The 18,631-nt window shown below is 40.2% G+C and overlaps 1 protein-coding gene across 2 annotated transcripts; it reads left to right on the plus strand.

Annotated features, from left to right (window-relative positions):
- The first annotated feature begins 2,828 nt into the window (after positions 1-2,828).
- LOC129356746 (transmembrane protein 198-like) lies at positions 2,829-17,827 on the plus strand. 2 transcript variants are annotated; one of them, XM_055026309.1, is made up of 5 exons: positions 2,829-3,319; positions 14,120-14,372; positions 14,467-15,042; positions 16,465-16,542; positions 16,785-16,938. In XM_055026309.1, exons 2-5 carry the CDS (start codon positions 14,219-14,221, stop codon positions 16,835-16,837), a joined length of 861 nt encoding a protein of 286 aa, XP_054882284.1. In that variant the 5' UTR covers positions 2,829-3,319; positions 14,120-14,218; the 3' UTR covers positions 16,838-16,938. The 2 variants fall into 2 exon arrangements, with proteins under 2 accessions (XP_054882284.1, XP_054882279.1); XM_055026304.1 differs by having other exon boundaries at positions 2,831-3,319; positions 16,465-16,613; positions 16,785-17,827.
- Positions 17,828-18,631: the final 804 nt, after the last annotated feature.

Consider the following 18,631-nt stretch of genomic DNA (forward strand, 5'->3'; position numbering starts at 1 on the left):
CAGATAAGAAGCTAAAAAAAAAGCAGAGCAGAAATCAAATAACTTCAAAGTAATTTTTTTTCCTGCAACCCCTGCTAGATTTTCTTCCATTTTTTGCCTCTCATGTCTGCAGTCACCATGCACAGTGTTGTCAGTTTTCCTTCTGGGTCGGAGGCGGTCTGTTGCCGTCACATCTGGACTGCATTAGTGACTTCCTGTCACAACATCTGCTCTGCCCCCGATTCAAAGGAGACCTGGAAATGCTGTTATTAGACGAGCACAGTAATGAGTGGGGTAACCATGTTCTGCATGGTGAAGGTTTCAGAGTTTAATAAAAATGGTGACTCGTCCTGTGTGAACAGACATACTGCAAGCTGGATTTTCCACGCGAAAACAAAAAAAAGGCTTTTAAAAGTCATAAAGTCCAACTTCTACTGAATAGATTCAGAAATTAGGTAAGTTCTGAGAGCAATTAGTTGCACTGGATTTAATTTAAGGGTAAAATGTTAAAGATGGATGAAAAGACTCATCAGATTTTTTACTGGAAAACAATTGTAGTTGTAAGAACATTTGAAAAAGTTTAAGGGATAAGGAGGACATTATAAACTAAATGTTTTAGTTTGTTTGGTTTCTTTTGAGCAATTTTAGACCATTAGCCTTACAGAAGTCCAGTAAAAAACTTGAGAAATCAATAATAATGTTGCAGTTAAAGTGATTTTACATTTGGGCAACAAATCACTGGAAGGCACTTACTTCAAGTCAAAGCAGAGGTCACATGAACTAGGCCGTTAGAGATCCCTCCAATTATTCGTCACACTGCCTGAGGTTAGTTCTCAGGGAAACCTGCCAGGCTTTTCATTTAACAAGGAATTTATTACTAAATAATAATTTCCCTTCTCCAGAATAGGAACGGTAATTTCCCTTTCCTCTCTTGGATTTTGTAAAGAGTTTCATGTTGAAACGCACCTTAAAGTCACACTCATACTTTCCATCTGTCTGGTTTCTGACAGACGCAGCAATCTAATTTATACTGAACTGCTTCTTCGCACGAAGAACTTATAATTTTCTAATCTCCATTTTCAAGAGAAGTATATGAGTAATATTTTCTTGCATACTGTAATAAGAGATTTTGTTTACTAATAAATCCAAAGTAAAATACAGTTAAAGAAATTTGCATATCCACTTTTAAATAACAAGTTAATTAGCTACGTAATGGTAAATACTTAATAAACTATACATTGGCAGGTATAGAGCATTGTTTAAGTGATTAGAAAGGACCAAAACACACATTTTCTTGCCAGATAGTAATTATAACTCAACTTTTGAAAGGCCTTTTAGAGCTCCCTTGTAATTGTTTATTACTGAATCATTAGGTGTTAAAGTTATAAGGAGAAACAACATTGTTGTTTATTTATCTCTCATAAAAAAGTATTCAGCATAAACTGCTGAATACTGTCCAAAAATCATGTCGTAATTACATTGTGCAATCACGTATTTACCATTTAAGATCAGATAATGTACTAACTTCATGCATACATATGCTTAGGTTTTATTCATCAGGTATCTTTATGAGGTTGTTTGTGTACTCAAACAACCTCCTCCTGTGAGTCTGGCAGACGCTGCGAAGAAAAAGTGCTTCTACAGCCAATCCTTTCAGCTGCAGTTCATTTCTGATCGTACCGGTGCAATCTGTCAGGGTCCTGTCTGCAGCTTTTAACCCCCCCGCACCCATCAAAAGACAAGTTTCAATACAAAACATAAAAAAAATAGCATTGATTAAAATGTCCAGCTTTGAATCCAAATCCTGTGTTATTGACCCAACGTGAATCTTATTGAGACTGACTGAAGTGATTTTCACAAATGAGGCCCTTATTAAGAGAGTACTGATTGCCAAATGCCGTCATTTGTTCATAATGCTGTTGCATAATGAACAAATGAGGGCGAAGCACATGGCTTTGCCCAAAAATGCAGGCTCATGAATCATTTTAAGGGCAATTAAATCCTACAAAGAGCTGAGATGTTTTCAAACTTTCACTCACTATGCCATCTGACTGACTAAATCAATGTTTTGAAAAGCTTTTAGCTTCAAAGACACAGATAAGACCCTGATTACCCAAATTGTGTTTGAGATCTTTTGAGTCTGTTGTCAGATTAGAGATATTATCAGAAAGTATGATTGTTAAGCCACTAACCCAGCATTATCCTCTGTGTTTAAATTCATCTAGTAAAAGCAAACTTCCTCAGAGTGATCCTAAGCCATAGTAAGCAATGACTTAGGGCCCCAATGAGTTACAACACAAAGCTGTTTAGCAAATGTTTGAGTAGCACATCTGTATCTCTCATCTATCCTCTCTTAATTTTTTTATTTTTTTGCAGAATTGTGGCCTTTATTGAAATGGGCAGAAAGAGAAGGGAGAAGGATATGCAGTAAAAAGTCTCAAGGTTGAAGATGGAATCCAAGATGGCCGTGTTGGTCACCATAAGGCTTTACAGGAAATCATAGTCAAGGAAGATGAATTAGGCTTCCGGCTAATAATAAGTCAAGCAGATTGCACCTTGGTATCTCAGCTACCTAAACTGCATTTCCTTCGCGTATTCAAAAGATGAATATTGAGAAGCTGTTTTTTTTTGTTTTTGTTTTTTTGTGTGTGAAAGGACCGAATCAAATTCTGTTTAAGGCCCCATAACATCTTGGGCCGCCCCTGGCTAACTTAACGCTATTTCCAAGTTTAATCAGAAAACAATGGCTTGAATGAAATCGGCAGCCGATAACCCAGTCAGTCCACCATTGTTCCGTTCAGACTCAACAAGAGGCGAAAGAGTCATTTTAGTAGCCTGTTGGGGCAGCTAGCCCCGCAGGCTAACACCCCCTCCCAACGGCTCTCCAACGGCCCAACCGCCGAGGCTGGAGGCTGCCAGGAGGAGGAGGAGGGAGAAAACTTTCCTCTCTTTTGTTGTGCTATTTGTTTTAGAAAAGAAGCGATGTCGAGATTTATTTATTTATTTTTCCTGCTTTCAGAGCGACAGGTTTGAACTCCTGTCGAGTCCCAGACGGAAAGTTTAACGGCCATGAGCAGAAAGCCGCTCTGACTTTCTTCACATCTGACGTCAGGAGAAGTGAGAGAGAGAGATTTGCATAAAGCAGGGAGGGGAACAAAACGATGCCGCTGGTGTTGGAGGAAGCCTCCTAGTTTGAACACAGCCTCGGGATAAAGTGAGAGAAAAGCGGTCGTCCTCGGTAGCTAGCTTCCCTGTCTTTGTGTTTCTGAATGGTGGGCAGTTTTTTTTTGTTTTTCCTGCCTGACAAGTTTCAGCTGGAGAACCGACGCTCGGCTGACCGGTGAGTTTTTTTTTAATGTTGCTGTTTATTTTGTGTGTGTGTGGTTTTTTTTTTACGCTAGCTCTTCTGAAAAGTTTTAAGACGGTGTCAGTTAAACTACTTTACCAGCACCAGGTATTAACCTGGACCGGTTTTGTTTTGGAAAACGCTTTCATCCCGGATCCTTGGTGCCAAAGTCTCTCCAGCTGGAGATGTTTGCTCCAGAGCTCGTCGCCAGGCTGCCTCCATGGCTGCAATTAGCCGTTTCTCGTTCCGAACACATAATTCAACTCATCCTGCAGGCTTTGAGGACAAAGACATGACGAGACGAGCTAATAAAGACTGTATTCATAACGCACCGAATCAGGCGTTCATACCAAAGTTGCACAGAAATGTGTGTTAATTAGTCCTGGCTTAGATAAACCAGAACCAAAAGTGACTAGAAAGCTCTCAAAATCTCATTCAAATTTGTGATTTCATTTGTTGTTGCTAACTTAAATACAGCCAAGTTAGTGGAATTAACCAGAAGCCACGAGCTTGTAGCAGTTTTTTTTAAAGTTTTTTTTTTAAAGTTGGCTTTTAAAACTGCTTTTAAAAATGTTTCTGTTTAGACGTCCATGCAATTTCAAGTTCTTTGCATAAGAATAATTGCAAACCTCCATGTCGCCGTGCACTGCCAGTCAGCTGGCTGAAATTCTGGTATTTAAAAAAAAAAAACAAGTATGTCCGGCTGCAAAAAATATAAAACCCTGAGGTCTTGGAAACTGCTCAAGGTTGCAGCTGTATATCCATGATGACACGGACTAATACGGGCTGTAATGTTTAGCACTGAAACAGGTGTTTATCGCACAGGTAGAGGCATATATTAGGACAGTTGGTGATGTCAAGACATAGTATTGTAAGCCTGGCGGGCCACCAGGCTAAGCGTTGTTTATTTATTGAAGTCTTTTTAAAATGTTTGTATTTTTTGTAAGATTTCATAGTTGTTCAGGTATTTCTCTACCAATCTTTCAATAATACATAATTATCATGTGATATTTTCATATTTTCTGTCAACTTTAAACATTTTTTTACTCAAAAACACAACGGGCTGCTGGATGAATGTCTGCCCCAATGCCCAACCACAGAGCTTAGCAAGTTTTCTGGGGGAAATCTTGTACACTAAGGTTTTTTTAAAAGTTGCTTTCTTGAAACTTTTAGTAGGGTTTAGGGATATTTCAATGAGATGTCAGTGAAAATACCAGAGAGACTTGAGTTTTCTAGAATTAATTAAAGGTAACCTTTAACTTTTGAGGTTCAAACCTCAATATCATATCACTGGTCAATCTATCGACCAAATTGCTATAATTTCCTTTTGTGTTGTATTTATATTCTTTGTTTTGTATTTAATTTGTATTTTTTTGTATTTTGTGTATGCTTACTGTGTGCCACATTTTTGCCTGTGAGCTGCTGGTAACTATAATTTCCTGAGGGAGTCTTCCCAAGGGATCAATAAAGTCAAGTCTAAGTCTAAGTCTCTAAGTCTAAAAGCTTGTTATGCCTTTACAATGACCTTAAGCCCTTTCAATGAGTCACAACTCGGCACCATCCTAAACCTACTGCTGCACACTGCCTGTCAGATGGCTAAATGAAGACTGCTACTTTTAATTTTCTTGCTTAAAGATTAGTTCCTGTCTTTTGAACAAATATGTTTGTTTGTTTTTTGCTGAGAAAAACACAAACGGTGACAACTTGGAATCTACAAGAGTTCCCTCATTATCCTTACTTACTAAGGAAAAGCATTTGAGGACTAAGATGTGATGACCCAGAGTAATAAAGGCTGTATTCATAAGCACCGAACCAGGCGTTCATATCAGGGTTTCACAGAACTATATGGTAATTAGTACCGGCTTGTTATGCAGAGCATGTGAGAGTCCGACGATGAATTGAATTGTTCTCTGAAATCGGAGCTCGGGTGTGAAAATGGCATCACCCATGTTGAGCTGGTTCATGTTTCCAGCTGAAAACAATGGATTTCTCTTCATTTTGTGTGGTGAAACAGTAAAAGTACATGCTCACAAATCAATACTTTACAGCATTACTTGTGCCACTTGTTCCAATGAGAAGCAAACAGAAGTGCTAATGCAAAAGTGTATACTAACAGCTTTCCCTCCATTATCTATGCACAGTGACAATGTCGGGTTCTAGCCTGAAATTGGACTTCAGGTGAGGGACTAACTGCATTTTGGACTCAAAATACTCAAAAACAAAGAGGACATGCCACAAGGTGACTAAAAGAAGGTTGTTCAGCTTTTAGTAAAGACTAATTTGAGTTAATTTTGTGAAAATCAAACTAATATAATTGACTTTTTTCTTGTTCTTTTTAAATGTGTTCAATGATGATGCTAATGTGCGTCAGCTTTAGCATCATCATGCATTGCTTAGTGTGAAATGCTGTCTAAATGCTGAAGTTAGCAGAATCTTCTCTGACTGTTTGAATTGTCTATTCCCCTCCACCACTTGTTGCTGTTCACTGCTGGTTAGATACTCAAATGAAAGCTAATCAGTTAATATATTTGTTTTTTTGCTTACAAGAATTACAAAACCCACTGTTCTGAAAAATATATATATTTCTGGTTGTAAAAAAACATGAACAGCTGTGATTTGGACACCAAAGGAGGGAAAGAAAGCCATTCTTCTTAAAGTACAAGCTAGCTTTGTATAGAAACCATAAAACCGTGAAATCTTTGCTCGGGGGGTGTCATCCTGAGAGAATCTCATCCGGGCCAGGCCTAGTATGAGATATCTTCCACCCTCCTTTGTGAAACATTTATAATGTCTACTTATGATCCCTGTTGCTCCCAGAAAGCCCTGCCCTTTGGTTTTACTGTGATCAAGCTTGGGACTGCCTTTTGGTTTGGGACTCTGATGACAGCCTTCAGGCCCTCTCTTTACTGGGGTGCTTACAGTCTGTACTTACAGCCACTTGGTGAGGAGCAGAGCTCCTCTAACAGCACCAGATGGTTTAATCCCTGTGAAAACCCAAAGAGGAAACTCTTCCTAGCTCTGGGGGTAGGAGGAGGGGGGGGGGGGGGGTAAGGGTAGGCAGGAAAAGAGGCACAGAGAGCCAGAGGCTGATCAAAGTTGGACTGCTTTTGACTCTGTCCTTATTGTTTCGGTTATGATTCCACCCTATCTGTAGTATGGAGTGGCTGGAGTAGAGGTAGTCTCATCTGGAAGAGCTGAAATGCAGAACAACACAAGTTTGTATTAGAGATGGACGAGTCTGGTGACTCCTTCCTGCAAGAAAACCCTCATTGTCCAAATGGTGGCCACAACAAAAGTGGTTTCAGTGACTCTGAAACACCGTACTATGGACTACTTATGGCACTTTAAACATAGCTCATATGATAGGGTGCCTGGCTGACTAGGAAAATAAAGGCCATGGATGACATTCTAGGTTTGTGAGATTGCTGTAGGAGGTTCAGTGACCGCAGAGTGAAATTTAACAGAGAGAGCTAAACGGCTGAGCTAAATGACAGAGCTGCTGCTGACATATATGGCCACTTCTCTGGAGGTCTGAAACACAGCTCTGTTTTTATCTGACTCTTCATTTTAAATCATTTGTATCTTTTGTGTGACACACTGACCTGTTGGGATCTTGTACAATAACTCCATCTACATGGAAGAAAGTAAAAAACATAAGTCTAGATAAGTTCAGAAAAATTTCAGCAAAGAATACACACATGCTGTCGCCAAAAAGTTTACCTTTAATTCCTCTAGACTTTAGAGACCTTAATGGAGAGTTATGCAACGGCCCCTCCTTACCCCACATGCTGCGCACTCCACCCATAACATTTGAATTACAGCTCTGACTTGGTGCAACTCAATCTGCAGATGGAAATCACCAGATTAATGAGAAAATGCTGCGTATGACACACAAGCATGCATCATGCAATGACATGCTTTAGTCCCTTTGCAGATTTAACAGGAGTGAAGGAACTGAAGCTTAGTTTTTATCCAGAGTGGACAGAAAAAGTACTAAGGCAGCTAATTAGAGAGCATATTTAACAGATGTTTGGAAATCTGAAAAAGTGCATTTTTCTCTTAACATGACTATGTGGAAATGTCTGAATTTTAAGAAATGCTTAATCCACACTGATACAAATATTTTGCATAAAGATATTTTTCTGACATGACTAACTTCCATCAACTTCCAGGTACAATTTTTTCAGGAGCTGCATACATGGTTTGTGGACTGGATATACGCATATTTCTAAATAGCGTCCTTGCATGCCAACCGTTGTGTTTCTGTACTAGAAACCACAGCAGCAGAGACATGGTGTTGAAGGGGTTTTCCCACTCATGTTTCATTTGTTTCTGGCTCTTTTAACTTCAAAAATAAACTCAACAAGTTGAGTGACTGATAGGAAAATGTAAATAAAACTGCCAGACAGTGCTCCATTTACTTTACCTTTGTGTTGGGAGACTCAAGTGAGGAACATGTGGGAAATCACCATAAATAACATTGTGGTAAAATTAAATATCAGGTTTTCTTTATACTATCTAGTTTACACTATATTTCCACTGATTACGGTTCTGATAAATGAAACATGAGAGATGATACTCTCGAACCAAACTAAAAGAGAACCTTAAAGCTCTTCTGGTAAACGTTGTCACATTGACAAATTTTCTTTCAGCAGACCAGCTACCGTCTTATTTGCAGACCCAGTCCCTGTTTAAGGCATAAAATATGAATGAAAATACAATTTTTAAATAAATTATGACGTCATTAATCACCATGTATGTGTCAACACCTTTTGGACTAGAATCCCAGAGAACGTATAGATACAAATCTCACTTGAAAATATATGAATCAGGAGTATTTTTTAGCAGTGGCTTCACAGTTTGTCAAAGACGTTTGCCCCTGTTAAGTAGGTATCAAAAATGTGTCCAGTTGGCTGCTAGTTTTGTAGAGTGGGGAAAAGCATGGATCGTTCCTCAGAGCTGGAGACACATCCGAGGCGTTTCATCGGGTGTCAGATATCGGAACATAAAGTTTCCCCAGGATGAGCTTAGTGTTTTCCAGTATATTTAACTCAAGTGGTTTAAAAGCAGAGCCATACTTGGACTAAGCCGACATTTTTTGTGCTTCTCCAGTTTCAGTGCTGTGTTATGTTTACTTCTTCAGGAGGTAGAAAGGGTGAATAAGCCAATAAATGATCAGTTTTTCTAAGTTTATTATTGGACATTAATTAATTTTGACATGTTTGTGTTAACTGCGACAGGCTCAAAAACAGAGTTTGAGTTCAGCGAAAGCATATTTTAAATGAGTGGTAAAGGTAAAAATCAGCTGACTGTATTTATTTAGTCAAGCTGTTTCAACAGACATAAATCATAGTAACTGCTGTGTGCAAAATCCCGTCTCAGTTGCAGCCATGCACATTAGAAATTTGCAACACAATGGTTTCACTTATAGATCAGCCTGCAGGGCAGATTAAAAGCTTATTTTTATTGTGTCTCATTACGCTGCTCACTTTTCTCCTCGAGTTTCGGATCAAAGTGTTTATTTAACCGGCTATACTTTCACCTGGCTCTCTTTTGTGAATTTTGCTCTCCGTGCGTGATGACCAAACTTGTTCTGTTCTGTCTCTACTCTTTGTCACAAACACAGGATTAAGTTCCTGCTGAAACATGATGTTCCACTTCCTCTTTTGGTTGTGCACTTCCTGCCGTGCAGGGACAGGAAACTGGGTATTTGATGTCTCGCTCAAAATGGCTTGGAGCACGCTATTGTGATGAGGAGCTGTGATGTAGACAACACATTGTTGCATCATTTTGTATTCCCTCCGAGACCTTTCGGCTTCACACCGGTAGTTACAGTTGTCAAGACCTGGCCGGTCCCTCAGCTGGTTGCTGTGTTTGGCTCCTAAGGTGCCGTGATTTATAGCCACAAGTGTGTGTGATCCTGGGCGGATCTTTAAAGCCAGCAGGCGGGAGAGCGATCCGTAACGCGGCAGGTTTTCTGGCCTCTCAGCTGGTCTTGGCTGTCATTTAAGTGGAGGAATTGCAGAATCCCCCTGGCTGTAACCACACAAGACCAAGCCCTGATCAAACACACCCAAATTAGCAATGTGGAGAACTTAATGTCAGCTTTGCGTCTTTCCCAGCAGCCGAGCGCCGTAACCTGCTCTGCTCACAATTGTACCAGGGGGTATCTAAGGCCAGCAAAAAATATCTTCTGACAGCCCCTCTGCAGCCTGCTTTATGTTTTCCACACAGTAGAAAAAAGGAGTGGCGACTTAATTATTTGCAAGCGTTTAATATTTACTGACATTCAACATGCAAGTGTTCAAGCCAGTCATTTGACATTAGAACCAGAAAATGTTGTTTTTGTCTATTCTATCTATCCATTTGCCTGAGTCCAATTTCACTTTAAGGACTGGGAAATGGCGGCAAGCAACTTTTTATTGTCATTTCTGATTGCTGTGAAAAATTGTTAATCTTTACCATAAAACATTTCTATAAAGTAAAATAAAAATTCTGTGTTTAGAGTTAGTTCTGAAATGATTTTGTTGAAACAAGGTCCAGTTATTTTTCCAGACAGTTTTGATATAATTTTCTGATCACACTGCAGTAAGACACCATATGTGTTTCTTCACACACATAAACTGTTCTTCTCGGCTTATAAATCCTGACTTTAATTAAGAAGATTAAAAGTCATACTAACAGGTTTGAAAGAAGCTCAAGCAGTTGTACAAAAACCAGGTTTTTGGTTGTGGATCCGGTTTGCTCCGTTGGAAATCTACATAAATCAAATGGGAAAACGCTGACGGCAAATGTCATGGGCTAGACTTCAGCTGCAAAACACTTCTCAATTTGTACTCACAAGTAGTCATTTCTGAATTTCAAGTCTAAACAAGTCTTATAGATTCCTTAAAGTTGGAATCCTGACTCGGAAAACCAAAAGTAAAACAGCCCAGAGTTCGATGGTGCTCCATGTAAACAGGTTGAAATGTGCATTAACAAACTTGAGGCCCTGTTTATCAGCACCTCTGACAGTTTGTTTCACATTAAAGTACTGTTTTAGTCAGCATTAGCAGTGTGAAGTAGTACACTCCCATGTCTCTGTCTCACGTTACCTCCCTTCATCACAGTGGTGTCTTATGTCAAGGCAGGCTTGGAAGTCAATGCTGAAGGGGGAGAATAGAGCCATTATGGGGCAAAACAAAGACTCTGAGGCCCATGCTGTGACCTCTAGTGGCACTGAGAGGAAACCATGCAGACTCAAAAAGGAGAGCACATAAAGATGCAGAGGAGAAGCAGGGATACTGCTACAACCCGAGTTGTTTGCTTTTTATATACATGCCGACCATACAAATTTAGTGAACTGGTGAATGGCAGCAGTGGGGGGTCCAGAAAAGAAGCAGGACTAACTAAAGTTTTGTGAAGCCCCGCAAAAATCACAAAAACCCCTGATGATGAATAATCGATCCTGAGCCTCGAGAGAATATTCAGTGCAAGTTAGCTAGTTTTCTCCAAGCTCTGCAAAAGAACGTCAATAAAAACCTTGGTCATAATCATTTGTATCTTTTTACTGAAAACACATTTTATACTCCAAACAGGGAAAGGACAAAAAGCCCATTTTGCATCATCCAACAATTTTCTTGTCAACTTTATTTTGTACTAGGCTCAGCAACTGTGTGAAATTGGACAACATTTAGCTTGAATGCCAGTCTATCCAATACTGTACCCTTAAAAAAAATAAATATAATATTATATATATATATTTAATTGCAGTCTGGGCATTTTACTGATGGAAGAAGCAAAGTTTACCTTTTCTATCTGTTACATGTGACGTAAAACTAAACATTAAAGTTTAAATCTGTGTTTTTCCTGAGAAGTCAATCTGTTAGGAAGAAACTTTTTTTTTTTTTTTTTTTTTTTTTTGTAGAGCTAATTACTGTTAGCAATGTAAGCTAAAACATGTTGGCGTACAGCGATGTTAGCGTGTAAGTTTGGCTTACACTCATAAACCAGTGATTCACCTGGTCTGTGAATCTTGTTTTTGGCTGTTGGGAAGGATGTGTTCGTATCTTGTTTCAAGCTGTGACATCCAAACTTTTGTAACTTTCTGGATGCAGTAAAGCTGCATTGTTTTCAGTAAACGCACTCTATTCGTAAAAGGGAGTGTATTAAAAATGAGACCCAACTTCTAAGACACTACAGGATGGGATATTCCTCAAGAACTTCTTTGTTTCCCAACATTTAGACCCACATAACATTTTTTTAAAATTCCTTGTACATTACTAAAAACGGTTCAGTTGGTTTTTCATCTGTCTGTTATTTATAAATGTCATTCTATCTACAGCGGCATCTAACATTTAAAATGAGAAGTGTAGTGAGTGTGGTGTAGCTGAAGCAAAGGTACATTTTAAAGGGATCATCTATCTTAAAAGTCAGAATAGTCTCTAGGGATCTAGCTGTCAGTGTTCCACTGATCTCACAACTTTTTGCATCTGCACAACATGGTAACTTGTAGCATGGTGCATTCACTGATGGGGGGAAGTGTAGAATTTTGAGTTTTTTAATGGTCAGGGCCCGTCAAGTTGAAAACTGGTGAATTTCTAATTAGCTCTTAAAATGCAACAGGTTTGTGGGCGTTTGTTAGTGTGTAGTGTGTTTGAATCTGTGTAAACATTTAATAGTAAACGGGATTGAAGCTTAATACTTTTGTATGTTGTATAGATTTAGCTATGTTTGATCAGCCCAAAAAATAATCAAAGGTTTTAAGGCTCGCGTGACGCACAGGTGGGGTCTGTTTCAGAGGTTCATTCAGCTGAGGTTCATTCAGATCTTAACCAATCAGGTTTTCCACACCAGATGTCACGTTAAGTTGGATAAAAGCCAGCGAGGTGAAAGGGTTCTAAACTGACATCCACTCACAAAAGGAATGTATTTCATGCTAGTTATCTTTTTATTTCATTTCAGTCGTATTTCACTTTTACTCAAATCATGTTCAGGTTTAGACTTGCAGGAACGTATTTCCTCTTAAACACGAAGAGTTAGATCTCGACACCACCCGAACAAGAAGGAAACAAAAGTTGTTGTTTTGAACTCTAATCAGATTTGGGGTTGCAGAGTTTCTTCTTGCAACCATGAATTCACATCTGTTGCAAATTTGGAGTTTATTTTGAATTTCCTGAAATGTACATGACACACACCCTCCAGTTGTCACAAAGAGTCTTCTTGCTTCAAGGCAACAGTCCAAACCCTCTTCCTGCCAGAAAACTATTTGTTTCCTCACTGATAAAGCTCTTTAATTTGCATTGTTTTGTTTTTCCCATATTAAAATTGTTTGCCAGCAATGCATGCCATTTTAAATACATTACATTTTATATTTTGGTATTTAAGGGAAAAGTTAAATTCATATAATCTGTTTCTGTTTTGAATTGGTGTAAAAGGCAAATGTCTCAAGAGTTTAGGTGTAGAAAAACTGTGACTGAAGAAGAGAGGAAAACTTTCCGCTTGTCTCATTTTTTCCTACTAAAGTCATTCCTGGGCAGGACATGCAAATTACACAGCCTCATGTCTGCAAACATGTCAAAATAATTGTGGCTCATTTTTCCTTTAAAAAGAAGAAACGTATTCCTCCTCTTAAACACGTTGAGGTAAGGAAGAACATGGTAGTAGGTATGAGAATAAAGAAGGAAGCAGGGCGTTATTTCGCTCCAAAGGCAGAAATGCCTGTTCCTGAGTGTTTGACTGAGTTAGACAACGGGAATAAGTTGTAATCTGATCTCAGCTGCGGTGAGCTCATACAGCAGGCCTGCCAGCAGCCTCGCAGAGAAGGAGCAGTCCACCCATACGCCTTCGGTCCTCTGCGGCTCCCCGAAGACCTGACGGCTTAAATGTCATATAATTTTTCAAGACAAATGGAGGGTGGACGACTTCTGAAAGCCGTCCACCCTCAGAAATCCTGAGAAGAAACGGAAAAGTTCTCGAAAATGTTTTAAAGTGGAAGAGAAATATGGATATTGTGCATGCGTACGGTCAAGCTTTAACCCAATAAGGGGCGACGTGTTTTAAATTGACGACAGTGAATTTCTTTTTAAAAATCATAAAGCTGGGTGGAGACGGTTTTCACTGAAAAGCCAATGTTACGGCTCATTTGCTACTTCATTAAATCAATCCAAGAACTCTCAGTTGACGACACGAGCTCTTCACAGGAAACTGCAGAGTCAGCAGATGGACTTTAGTGGTTATGATGGCAGCTGTGCCTGCAGACCAGTTTGGAACATGTCCTGATAGACTAGAAGAACCAGTACCCTTCCTTTGCGTAATAAGCAGCTTGTGAATGCCTAATGCGTTACTTCACAAGCATAAACTTCAGCATTTTTTAGTGGGATTATGTGAGAAAGACCAGTCGACTATCTAAATCTGAAACGTGCTGCAAACTCGGGTGAAACTAAATTTAGTTTTCTTTCGTTTAATTAAAAAAAGTTCTTATCCCTAAAGATGGTATCCCCCCGGTGAGACATGGTAGTGGTAGAATCATGCTGTGGGGATGTTTGTCTTGAAGATCAAACTTCATTGGAGTTAATGGAAAGATGGATGGTGGTAAATGCAGGACCATTCTTGAAACAAAGGAAGAAACACAAAACTCTTCAGGGAGTTTCGGAGTCTCTGTGCAGACACAGTTATGATGGGCGAAAAGTATAAGAAAGTTCATGTTCAGAGTCAGTCTTTCTGTTTTTATTTTCTTACAAAGAGTGGGCAAAACTCAGATTTTGGATTCATATAACTTTAGGTTTGTCCTAATATTTATCTCTTCTCCTGCAGTCACCAATCCTGTACAGATGGACCTTAGATAACAGCAGCTGCAGGTCTGCCTTAATCTTGAAGTTCAGCCGGCCTCGAGGCTCCCATCGTCCAACCAAAATGGCCGAGCCCACTGGGATGAGTCCCGAGGGCGGGGGGGCAGGTGTGGCCGAGGTCAACGCCTGTAGTTTGGAAATTGAGCGAAAATATGACATCATCCCGACCATCATCTGCTCCATGTGTTGCCTTTTCGGCATCATCTACTGTTTCTTTGGTGAGGACCGCTTTTCCTCACGGACACCTGAATATATTTACTTTTTTCACAGTTTATGAAGTATATAAAGTTCTATGTGTGTTTCCTGCTTTAGGTTACCGCTGTTTCAAGGCCGTCATGTTCCTGTCCGGTCTCATGTTCGGCTCGGTCATCATCTTCCTGCTGTGCCACAAGGAGCACATTCTGGACACTCAGCTGAGCGTGGAGGCCAGCGCAGGCATCGGCCTCGGCATCGGCCTGCTGTGCGGCCTGGTCACCATGCTGGTGCGAAGCGTCGGCCTCTTCATGACCGGCCTGCTGCTGGGACTCCTGCTGGCGCTGGCCGGCCTGCTGGTCACTCACCAGTTCTACACGCCGACCACGCTCTGGGTGCCTCTGGGCACGCTGCTGGGCACCGGCATGCTGTTCGCTGTGCTGACGCTGCAGTGGCAGAAGGTCTTCACCATGCTCTCCACGGCCGTGTTCGGAGCTGCCATCATGACCGTGTGCGCCGATTACTTCGTGGAGATGCTGGCTCTTGCCAATCATGTATATGACTGCTTGCGCCTCACGCCCGGGCCGGCGCTGTGCTGGTACAGCTGGGTCATTCTGGGCATCTGGCCCGCCCTCAGCCTCATAGGAGTACTGATCCAGTGGAAGATGACAGGCGACAGCTTCTCACACACGGAGGGTAAGGAAAACATACGGTTTGGCTGAGGAAATTTAACATCATCACAACTGTCCTGTTTAACTTTACATGGTATGTTTATGTTTTAGCCCTACCCACTTTGTTGCTATATTTACCGATTTTTCAGATATATTTTTTAAATCAACTGGTGATACGTTTAGCGATTGTTTTTCTGGATTGTTGGAGATTTTATGGAGACAACGCCTTCGCTTTCTCGCCACTGCAGTCACTCTGACAGCCGTCCATTCGACGGCATACCTGACAATAGTCAGAGCACAGGAGAGCCATTCCACTCCACACTGCACATAAATCACACATTTGCACTGATCGCCACAGCAACACTCATTATTCGAACTCCTCGCTGTCCACTGAACGGGGCTGTGTTTCTGAGTTAGATGGTTTTATACCCGACAAAGTTGGATCGAGCTGCACGCAGATCCATGTCTTGACTCTGAGTTATTAAAAAGGTGTTCAGCATTTCAAAATTCAGCGTTTTCCACTGAAGACAAAGATTGAAAACATACAAGCAAAACGGAGCTTTTTTGCTATTTTACATGAAGCCCTCGCATTGTCTATCGTACTCTCTCACAAACTGAACCACACAAATATCAGGAAATATCATTGAAGGCAATTTTCCTTTTCACTTCTTCTTTTTTCCCTGTGCTTCCTCTAACTTCACTTAAAATAACTTAGTAGTCTTCTTCACATGGTTACAGCATCTGCACAGATGAGGGTTGGTCTAAGTATCGATTGGTGACACTTACCACAGTGAGTTCTTTGACTGGTTGGTGGTCTGCTGGTCACAGGTTGAGACGGATCAGGCTGAAAATGAAATGATTTTGAAAACATTGCAGCTGGAGAAGTGCGCAGTAAAGCATCACGGAGGGTGAAAGTCAAGTTTGAGAGAAGTGAAGGGTTTCCAGATCACAATGTTTTTGGTACAGTTGAACAATTGAGTTTGTCTACAATGTTACTAGATAGATTTCCAATTTAAAAAAAAGAAAATCTGTCGTATCTCATGAAACATTTTATAGTTACATTTTTCACACTGGACAAATTGCAGGAATTCTTTCCGCTGACACTTTTTAGATGTTGCTCAAAACCTCAAACAGAAATATTTTGACAACACAAAACTTTTTTCTGCTAACCTCACAAGCTCTCTTCACACTAGAAACCCAGAGATTAAAACTCATTCAATATCCAAGTAAAGAATGAGGCAGTTTTATCACACGACTTATTGAAGAATCTTTAAAGAATAAGCTAATTTCAGGCCAGCGGAAAAATATCGCAGCAGTAATCTGAACTATTCCTTTAAAATACTTTCAGACGGTTTGCTGAAAGTATTCACGATCAATGTTTCGGTCAGCGTTTCACAGACACGATCGGTTTCCAAAGGCCGTTTTCAAGTTGCCCTTCCTCTTGCAGTTGTCATCAGCCGGAGACAGAAGCGGGTTCAGCTGATGCGGATTCGAGAGAAGGACGCCAAGAAGCGACAGCAGGCAGGTGGGCAGGAAGGCACATACCGCCGTAAAGCCACGCCAGTGAAACGTTACGCTGGGGATCTACTGGCACCGGTCAGTGTCTCCCAACAAGGCGTGTGCTGTAGTGACTTCTTTTTTCTTTTTTTTCCTATTCTCATTTATTTAAATAAGAGGAGCAAACATCTTTTATGAGTGGGGAATGTTTTCTGCCTTACTTCCCCTCCGTAACTCACGTCTCTCTGTATTTGCCGTTGGTCTTCTCAGAGCTACCTGCAAAGTCTGCGAGATCGTCAGACGGGAACAGGTACTTCCCTTAGCAGCCTCGGCACCACCAACCCGACCATGGTCGACATGGACTGCGAGACCGGATCCCTGGCTCCCCTCACAGCCACCACTCCAGTCGTCAGGGTCTGACCCAACGCAGAGCAAAAAAGGCGGGACTTCCTGATTCCTGGTGGGAGGTATCTTCATCAGGAGATTCCTTTGGTTAGGGATCTTCCTCACGCAGAGCAGCACATGCCAACTGCTCTAGTGACTCTTAATTGCTGTGAAGTAGATCTGGTAGCGAGGATGTGTTTCTTTTTGTTGTTTTTGTTTTGTTTTGCGGTGAGTCCTGTGTGTCAAACAGAATGCCACTGAGGGATAACAAGCATCGAACTCTGTTTTGATGGTGTTAAAACCACTATGACCACTGTGTTTCTCAGAGAAACAGTATCCAGTCGATACTAACAGGAAAAGGTCTCCCATTTCCACTTCTTGTGTATTTGATACACAGCAACAACTGGAAGCCTCAGAAACAGACGCATCTCTGCATTTAGTGTACTGTACTTCAGAAGTTAGCCATTACCACAAAGAGTTTTAGTATTACACGTCTTACATGCTAGTTGGGTGGTTGTAGGATTTGATGAAGTAATGCGTTTGATTTTATGTACTTCTTTTGTTGTTATAGACGCACCAATCTTTTGTTTTTCTGCAGATTTTTTTTTTTTTTCCAAAACGTCTTTGAGTTTCTGTAAAACATGTACTGCAGGTTCCTCGGTAGACGTTCCAGTGTTGAATTTAATAGAAAATAAACAGCAAAAACATCCCCATTTATTCGTCACAGCACTTCCCCTAATGTTTATCTGAACTATTCTGAACTCCCTAACTTTTATCTGATGTTCAGCGAAAAACACATCCAGGTACCTGCTGTTGGTTTTGTTTGACTTGCAGCCTTAAAAATTTAAATATTTTCAGTTCTTTTCCACTTAACTTAAAAAAAAGGTATTTCTTTATCCATTTATTAAATCGTAAAAAAAAAAAAAAAATCCAAAATGTTTCAGTATTTGAGCTGATCAAGAAAAATTGACTGATTGTAATCTTTAGATGATTTTTAAAAAAAGACATTTTAATCATATTTAGACATTATACAAAAAGTTGGTGTGATTAATAATATTTTGGTGGAAATATTGGGCCTTTCCTACGTTCGCATTCTTTTTTTTGAATTTGGTTTAACATTTTACTGGAATATTAGAAAACCCTGATCCACAAAGTTCTGAGAAGATTAAATCACATTCACACATCAGAATGTCGACACTGTTCTGTTTCATCTGCGCCAGTGGATTAGCATTAAATTACTGCATAGACAGTGTTTTTAACCCAAGACGGGTCATTCACTGACAAAATGCATGTGGGGAAGAAATGGTTGGCTTGTTCAGAATTGCTGATCAGAGCTCAGTGAAGGAAAATTAGCTCATTTCCAATATCTGGTCGATTGATTGGTGCATCTCTGTTTGTTTTGTGATAAACGGTGAGATGTGATGCGAGTTCATGGCGTCTGACAATGTAAAGTATGAGAAATCTGCAGAAACTGTTCTTCAATCTTTTCTGCTGGAGCCTCCAAGATCTGTTTTAGATCTACCGTAGATCTGTTTTCCTTTTCTTTCTTGTTTTTACTGCAATAGTTTTGGTCAGAACACAGTCAGTAAAAGATGTATGCTCATGTTTTATAAACGTAATTTATGTGATAATCTAGTACCTGGTAGTGTTTTTTTTTTAAAGAGCAAAACTGCATGTTTGAGAGTTTTTTTTGCCTTTTTTTGTAGGTTGTGTTTAAAGATTTAATGTTTCAT

The sequence above is a fragment of the Poeciliopsis prolifica genome, unplaced genomic scaffold (assembly GCF_027474105.1).
Source record: "Poeciliopsis prolifica strain line A6 unplaced genomic scaffold, Auburn_PproV2 SCAFFOLD003, whole genome shotgun sequence".
Lineage (NCBI taxonomy): Eukaryota > Metazoa > Chordata > Actinopteri > Cyprinodontiformes > Poeciliidae > Poeciliopsis > Poeciliopsis prolifica.

What these genes read in the sequence shown, in the direction of transcription:
- LOC129356746 (XM_055026304.1), top strand. Translation starts at nt 14,219, where the DNA reads ATGGCCGAGCCCACTGGGATGAGTCCCGAGGGCGGGGGGGCAGGTGTG. An exon ending in CAGCTTCTCACACACGGAGG is followed by an intron (nt 15,043 to 16,464) that starts GTAAGGAAAACA and finishes TTCCTCTTGCAG; the next exon opens with TTGTCATCAGCCGGAGACAG. An exon ending in CTGGGGATCTACTGGCACCG is followed by an intron (nt 16,614 to 16,784) that starts GTCAGTGTCTCC and finishes TGGTCTTCTCAG; the next exon opens with AGCTACCTGCAAAGTCTGCG.